Source organism: Globicephala melas, chromosome 20 (genome assembly GCF_963455315.2).
Source record: "Globicephala melas chromosome 20, mGloMel1.2, whole genome shotgun sequence".
NCBI lineage: Eukaryota > Metazoa > Chordata > Mammalia > Artiodactyla > Delphinidae > Globicephala > Globicephala melas.
In genome coordinates, this window is record NC_083333.1 from 11,973,953 (window position 1) to 11,981,662 (window position 7,710).

The 7,710-nt window shown below is 49.8% G+C and overlaps 1 protein-coding gene across 13 annotated transcripts in view; it reads left to right on the top strand.

The window, feature by feature from the left end:
- DNAH2 (dynein axonemal heavy chain 2) overlaps nt 1-7,370 on the top strand; it is an 87,968-nt gene extending 80,598 nt beyond the window's left edge. For 8 of the 13 annotated variants that reach the window (XM_060290282.1, XM_060290288.1, XM_060290286.1 and 5 more), the window contains 9 exons: nt 105-295; nt 4,268-4,459; nt 4,630-4,814; nt 5,030-5,258; nt 5,343-5,494; nt 5,617-5,731; nt 6,219-6,395; nt 6,493-6,567; nt 6,723-7,370. In XM_060290282.1, coding sequence (XP_060146265.1) covers nt 105-295; nt 4,268-4,459; nt 4,630-4,814; nt 5,030-5,258; nt 5,343-5,494; nt 5,617-5,731; nt 6,219-6,395; nt 6,493-6,567; nt 6,723-7,124 — 1,718 coding nt within the window. In that variant the 3' untranslated portion in view covers nt 7,125-7,370. Of the gene's footprint in view, nt 1-104; nt 296-4,267; nt 4,460-4,629; nt 4,815-5,029; nt 5,259-5,342; nt 5,495-5,616; nt 5,732-6,218; nt 6,396-6,492; nt 6,568-6,722 lie in introns of those variants that run through there. The other 5 variants (XM_060290285.1, XR_009560289.1, XR_009560290.1 and 2 more) reach the window with 5 other exon arrangements.
- Nucleotides 7,371-7,710: the final 340 nt, after the last annotated feature.

The following is a 7,710-nucleotide window of genomic DNA, read 5'->3' on the forward strand; positions in this document are numbered from 1 at the left end:
TGGACCCCATCTCTCCCAGCCACCACACACACAATCAGGTGGAAAGTGGGGGGACAGGTGGGGCATAGGGAATGGTTCCCACTGCATCCAGCATCTCCTTGCAGGACATTGGGTGTTCCTGGCCAACTGCCACCTGTCGCTGTCATGGATGCCTAACCTGGACAAACTGGTGGAACAGCTGCAGGTGGAGGATCCACACCCTTCCTTCCGCCTCTGGCTCAGCTCCAGCCCCCACCCAGACTTCCCTATCTCGATCTTGCAGGCCAGCATCAAGATGACCACAGAGCCGCCAAAGGTATGGGCAGCTGACAGCCAGCAGCGACCGTGCCATCTGGCCTACCTTTCATCTTCCAGGCCTCAGAGAGAGGGTTTAACCTTAACAACAACATGGCTTTTTTTGATTCTGCTGTCCTCTAAAAAATTTCACCTCCTTTCCCTCTTCTGTGTGCCAAACTCTTAGAACATAATAGTAATAGCTAACATCTCTTGAGTGTTATTATGTGCCAGGCATTGTTCTAAATGCTTTACATTTATTAATCCATTTCACACACACACACCTATCAGGTAAATACTACCGCCCCCATTTTACAGGTAGGAAATGGAGGCAAAGGAAGTGTATATAACTAGCGCTTGGACCCTTCAGACCCTTCCTCCTCCTGACATTTCCTTACATTCTTACCCTGATGTCACTTCCCGGCCTTTCTCCTTCCTTCCCTCCAACTCTATTGAAAATTTTATCTCCAATATTATAAGGTCACCATTGAATGCAATCAGTGAATTGCAGATTTAAAATCTGATCATGTTGCTGCATCCTACCCACTTACCTCCTACTTAAAACTATTTTAGTCACTTTTCATTGCTTTTAATCAAGATCAAAACCCTATTCACATGCCCCAGCGGGCGCCTCCCCAGCTTTGTCGGTCGCCGCTCTCTCCTTCACTTTCTTTGCTCTACCTACACCTTGATTTTTAAATTGCTTTGTTCTTCTTCCTTGATAGACCCTGTATTCTCCTGCTTGGGGCTTTTGCATGTGCTGCCCTCCCTGCTTTCCTCCCTGTCCCCTCCTTTGCCCCTTCAGGTCTCAGCCCCACCAGCACTTTCTCAGGAAGACTCTGACCTCCATGTCTAGGTAACACTCCTAAAACCTTCACCACTCCCTCTGGTCTTCCCACTGTGGGGAATTTTACACGTATTAGTGTGATCCTGGCTGATGCCTGACTTCTTTTCTAGACTGTAAGCTCCAAGAAGAGGGCAGAGGCCATGCCTTTTTTTCCCCCTCACCGTTTTGCTCACCCTGTGACTAACACAGGGACACGCATGTAGTAGGTGCTCAATAAATGAGGACCCTATGAATGCACAGGTGTGTGGATGTCTTTCATCATTAAATCCTTTTTGACCACCTGGAGGCAGCTGGCATAGTTGACTGTCCCTCTCCCTGGTTTCCCCGACACACACTCCTGGTCCCCCCTCTGTTTCTTGCCACATTATTTATTACTTCTGTGTTTCTTTCTCGTCCTGTCCTGTCCTCATTCTACATTTCCTCCTTTCACAAGTTGATGGAGAAATTGTCCTCTTCCTGATTTCAACCCCAATCCCCATCTCTGGCTCCAGTATCAAACTCACTGCAGGGTCTGAATTCCATCCGGTTACGAAGCATTTCTTTTCGGCACACCAGCACCATAAATCCCACGCTCTCTAAACAAGTCATCCTCCACGTAGATTATCTCCTCATCCCATTTTTGTTAATGGTGCCACTAGTTTTTTTAGAATATATGTTTAAAGTTGATTTTTATTTATATTCTTTTCTGCCAACAAAAGTATTCTGTACTCCCATTTAAAAATGTCAAACGGTCCAGAAATGTGTTGCCAAAGAAACAGAACTTTTTTTTTTTTTTTAGTTCATCTTTTAAGAGCCTTTCTTATTGCCTTCTAAGAGAGGTGTGTGGCTTGGTAGCCCGTGGGCCCTCTGTTGGCTGAGCCCCACCCTCTGTGATGGGTGTTGGCCCTGAGGTGGGTGCTGTCTAGGTCGGCATGATAAGCAGTAAGCGTGGAGGCAATGATGAATTGGAGCAAAACCCAGGAGGAGAGAGGAGTCAGAGAGGATGGCTCTGCCGTGGTTGGGTCACCAGAGGAGAGGGCCTTGTTCTAGCTCAGCCCAGGAGAGCCTTCTGTGAAATGCTGCTTGCTGGTGATGCAGAACCTTCCTGGGATCCACCAAACCTTCAGAGAAAGTAGGACATTCAGGGTATAGTTGGTGCAACCAGATTTCTTTTGGAAGCAGACGAAGAGGCCAATATTTTAAAAGTATTTTATTTGGAAATAATTTTAAACTTACAGAAAAGTTGTAAGAATAATAGTACAAAGAACCCTCACATGTATGTTACCCAAATTCATCTGTTGTTAACATTTTGTCCCACTTGCCTTATCATTTGATCTCTCTCTGTTTTTCGCTCTCTCCTCACTCACACTTCTTCTGAAACATTTGAGAGTTCATTGCATGTATCCTGGCCCTTTACTGCTACATACTTCAGTATATGTCAGTGTAAAGGGCTCAGTCCTAAGAATAAGAATGTTTTCTTATATAATTGCAAGCACAGTTGCCAACTTCGGTAAATTGATACACTCTTTTAATCTAAATGTATTATATATTCCAATTTTGTTAAATGTCTCAATCATGTCATATATATATAGATGGGTTTCTGGGCCCTTTATTCTGTTCACTGGTCAACTTGTTTATCCTGGGGTCAGTGTGCACTGTCTTAATTACTATATAGCCCTATAATAATTCTTGATAGCTGGGAAGGCAAGTCCCCTCACCAATGTCCTTCTCCAGGCTATTCCTGACCTTTTATTCTCCAACATAAATTTTGGAACAAGCTTGTCAAGTTTTCACCAGAAAAATTCTATTGATCAGTTTGGGGGAAATCATCATCTTTAGGATATTGAGCCTCCCAATCCATGAGTATAGTAGGTCTCTCCATTTATTTATTTATTTATTTATTGGCTGTGTTGGGTCTTTGTTGCTGCTCACGGGCTTTCTCTAGCTGCGGCGAGCGGGGGCTACTCTTCCTTGTGGTGCACGGGCTTCTCATTGCAGTGGCTTCTCTTGTTGTGGAGCACAGGCTCTACGCGCGCGGGCTTCAGCAGTTGCAGCATGCGGGCTTCAGTAGTTGTGGCGCGCCGGCTTAGTTGCTCCGCAGCATGTGGGGTCTTCCCGGACCAGGGACTGAACCCGTATCCCCTGCATTGGCAGGCGGATTCTAAACCACTGCACCACCAGGGAAGTCCCTATTCTTTATTTCAATAAAGTTTTGTAAGTTTTGCTATAAAGATGTGTAAAGGGAATTCCCCGGTGGTCCAGTGGTTAGGACTCGGTGGTTTCATGGTATTTTACATAATTTGATGATGGTTATAAATGGTATTTTTTTTTATTATATTTTCTTTTTGTTATTGGTTATCCAATGTTCTTACTTCTGTTTTCTCCCTGCTCTATTCTGTCCATCATATATGAGTCTTCTTAAAATACTCTTTCAGCGTATCACTGTCCTACTTAAGACAGAAATGGCTCCAGGATACCTGGTGAATCTGGTCCAAACGGCTCAAACTGCCCTTCTTATTGCACTCCATCTGCTCATGGCCATTCTTTCCCCACCTGAGCACTTGCACTTGATTTCAGTTAGACTTCTCTTCTCACTTTATCTCCCCTTTGTGCCTTTATTCCTTCAATTCTTCCCATCTCTGGGAAACTAAGGCCCTCCTCTCAGCCTCGTCACATCCTTCCCATTTGTAAGACTTAGGCCAAATCCCAACCTGTTCATGAAGCCTGATAAATCCAATCACATAGAACGTTCCTCCTTGATGAGACACTATCTACTGACCCTTTGCCCATAGTTGTGTACATTTTTGTTCATCAGTAGTGCATGTTTATGTTTCTGTTCGTATTTTCTGGCATTTCCAAATTGAGTTGGCCTACCCACCATTGAGAACATCGTGGTTGAGGGGATCAAAAGGCGGGGGGGGCGGAGACAAGAAGACAGGGCTGCCCCTAGTCCATACAGTGCCTGTGTGTGAATTAGAGAAAGGCACGCAGCCCCGTGAATGAGTGCACGTCCTGGCATGCAGCTCAAGAGCTGGATTTCAGCCTCCACTCATCCCTTCAGCCAGTACCCTTGTGCAGTGAGCAACCTCCACAACTGTACACGACGGTGCTAGGGGCAGGGCCAAGCAAGATGCATGTCATCCCACCTCTGTACTTCATTGTCCCCAGGGCCTAAAGGCCAACATGACCCGTCTTTACCAACTGATGACAGAACCACAGTTTTCCCGCTGCTCCAAACCCTCCAAGTATAAGAAGCTGCTGTTTGCACTGTGCTTCTTCCACTCTGTGTTACTTGAACGCAGAAAGTTCCTGCAGCTTGGCTGGAACATCATCTGTGGCTTCAATGACTCTGACTTTGAGGTTTGTGCTAACCAGGGTCCCTCATCCCAGCCCTGTCTCCTTACACTTCCTGCCCCATGGCTGCCCTGCAGGAATAGCCACTGACAGGAAGCCTGTGTTAAAGCGCCCCTGGAAGGGCTCCTGCCATAACTGTGTGGGGGGCTGGGGGCTCGGGCTGGGGCCACACACAGGTGTCAGAGAACTTGCTGAGCCTCTACCTGGACGAGTACGAGGAGACGCCCTGGGATGCGCTCAAGTACCTCATCGCTGGTGTCAACTATGGCGGACACGTCACGGACGACTGGGACCGGCGCCTGCTCACCACCTACATCAACGACTACTTCTGTGAGCAGGCTCTGTCAACCCCCTCCTACCGGTGAGGGGGGGCGCTGAATGGGGTGGGGGCAACGGGCAGCACTGGGGGTAGGGGAAGTGTGTGAGGAGAGAATGTGACATGGGAGAAGCAGGCTTTGTGGGGTTGTGGGGCGGGGGCTGGAGCAAGAGCAGGGAGCTGGATGAATGGGGTCTCGGCCTGGCATGGGAGCCCCAGAGTCCCCACGACACAGTGATAATTATGCAGTGGCTCCCCAGGTTGTCAGTATTGGAGACCTATTTCATCCCCAAGGATGGGAGCCTGGCCTCATACAAGGAGTACATTAGCATGTTGCCCGGCATGGACCCCCCCGAGACCTTTGGCCAGCACCCTAATGCAGATGTGGCCTCCCAGATCACTGAGGCACACACTCTCTTTGAGACTCTGCTTTCCCTGCAACCCCAGATTACACCCACCAGGGCCGGAGACCAGAGCCGGGAAGAGAAGGTAAGGACAGACGGACACCTGGGGGAGGGAAAGCAGTGAGGAAGAGGGGTCTGCACTCAGAGCTCAGAGCTCCTGCCTCGGCAGGTCCTTGAGTTGGCTGCTGATGTGAAACAGAAGATCCCTGAAATGATCGACTATGAAAGGACCCGAAAACTGCTGGCTATGGACCCCTCCCCACTCAATGTGGTGCTTCTTCAGGAGATTCAGAGATACAACAAGCTTTTGGAGACCATCCTGTAAGATGGAGGGCGGTTCTGTGGAACGTGGTGGGGGAGCACGAGGAAAGGCCTTCACTCCCTGCCTATGATGGCTCTCCCAGGCCCACCCCATCCCTAACCCTCCACCTTACCCTGTTCAGGTTCTCACTGACAGACCTAGAAAAAGGCATCCAGGGCCTCATCATCATGTCTACAAGCCTGGAAGAGGTTTTCAGTTGCATCTTTGATGCCCACGTCCCTCCACTCTGGGGAAAGGCAAGATTACATTACTGTTGATCCTAATCCAACAATGAACTCTCCTTTCACCCCTGGGCCGGCGACCTCCTGGTTTTAAGGGAGCATATAGCAAAAAGCAGTGAGCCTGGGCTTTGGGGCCAGACAGGTTCAAGGTTGAAATCTGACTCTGCCCTTTACTGACTTTGAAAAGTTATTTAGTTAGAAACTTACTCAGGGTAAGTTCCTAGCCTCTCCAAGGATGTTTCAAGGATCCCCTGTGCTGTGCACAATGCTAGAAGGTGCTTCATTAATGGTAACTGGTTAATATTACTGGTGCTATTGTTAATAGTTGTCATTTTATGCTTCTTTCCTGGGAGTTGGCTTTTGGAGAGCTGTGCCGATCTATGGTTGGGGAACAGGGGCTGACAGCATATATTCTTCTTATAGCTGTTCCAGGTGTTGAAACAAGGATCTGAATGCATGAATAAGTGAATGAATAAACACACACTGCCTTCTCCTCCTCCAGGCATATCCCTCACAAAAGCCATTGGCTTCATGGACCCGGGACTTGGCCATGCGTGTGGAACAGTTTGAGCTGTGGGCCAGCCGCACGCGGCCTCCTGTGATCTTCTGGCTGGCTGGCTTCACCTTTCCCACCGGCTTCCTCACGGCTGTCCTGCAGTCTTCAGCTCGCCAAAACAATGTGAGCAATGTGGAAAGTGTGGTGGGGATGGTTGCTGGGGACATGTATCTGCTCTCCTCTTTAGGGGTCCTCCCTTATTCTCACCTTCAATCCCCAGATTTCAGTGGACAGCCTCTCTTGGGAGTTTATTGTTTCCACTGTGGACGACAGCAACCTAGTGTATCCACCCAAGGTGGGAGCCAGATGTTGTCGGGGTTCCGAGCAGAGGGGGTTCTGGTGGAGAAGGAGGGTGCTGGGAGCAAAGGTGGGAAAGGAGAGGTTGCAGGACAGGGGTGCTGGCAACTGAGGGTCTAGATTTCCCCCCAACCTGCCCCCATGTCTCCCCAGGATGGTGTCTGGGTTCGGGGCCTATACCTGGAGGGTGCTGGCTGGGACCGGAAGAACTCCTGCTTGGTGGAGGCAGAGCCCATGCAGCTTGTCTGCCTCATGCCCACGATCCACTTCCGGCCTACAGAGAGCCGCAAGAAGAGTGCCAAGGGTGGGACAGTGCCCTCAAGCTTGCCGGCTCCATCCCTAGTTTGGATCCTAACCCAGTCTCTGCCCCACCCCTCCCCCACACTTGCTCCTGCCCTGCTCTGCCAGAGGCTCCAGGGTCTGACTCTTTCTCCTCTCCTTCCCCGAAGGCATGTACTCCTGTCCCTGCTATTACTATCCCAACCGGGCAGGCAGCTCAGAGCGCGCATCGTTTGTCATTGGCATCGACCTCCGCTCTGGGACCATGACATCTGATCATTGGATCAAGAGGGGCACTGCTCTACTCATGAGCCTGGATAACTGAGAGGACCTCCCCTTCTTCACCGCTTGAGGGAGGGTCGAGGACTCTAAGAGCCAAGGCTGATAATGCACCTCGGACAGACGCTGGACCTCACTCTGGCCTTGACCTTGGTTGAATTTGTCGTCTGAGGGGGCCCTGGTAATATCTGGTTGTGCTAGCCATAAAGGTGGGAGAATTGTATTGGAGCTCAGTGCATTAAAACACCCACAACCACAAGCCTTAAGTCTCTCAATGGGATGCTGGGGGTTTGGGGAAGGAGGAAGCCCAGGCCTTACGGAGAATGAGAGTTCCTTTGAGTAGCTACTGGACCGGGAAAGGAGCAAGGGAAGTGGGAGGTCTTGAGAGGGAGGGGAGGCGTGGCCTTGAACGAATGGGCAGGGCCGTGGGGCCTAAAGAAGATGTGGCTAAATCGCTGGGCAGGACTTGAGCGAGTGGGGCGGGGCTTACTTTGGAAGGGCGCGTGATCCAAACGGAATCGGGGTTTGTCAGGCAGGGATCGGTGCTGGACCCCCGTTCCTTGCACCCTGAACCCTGTACCCC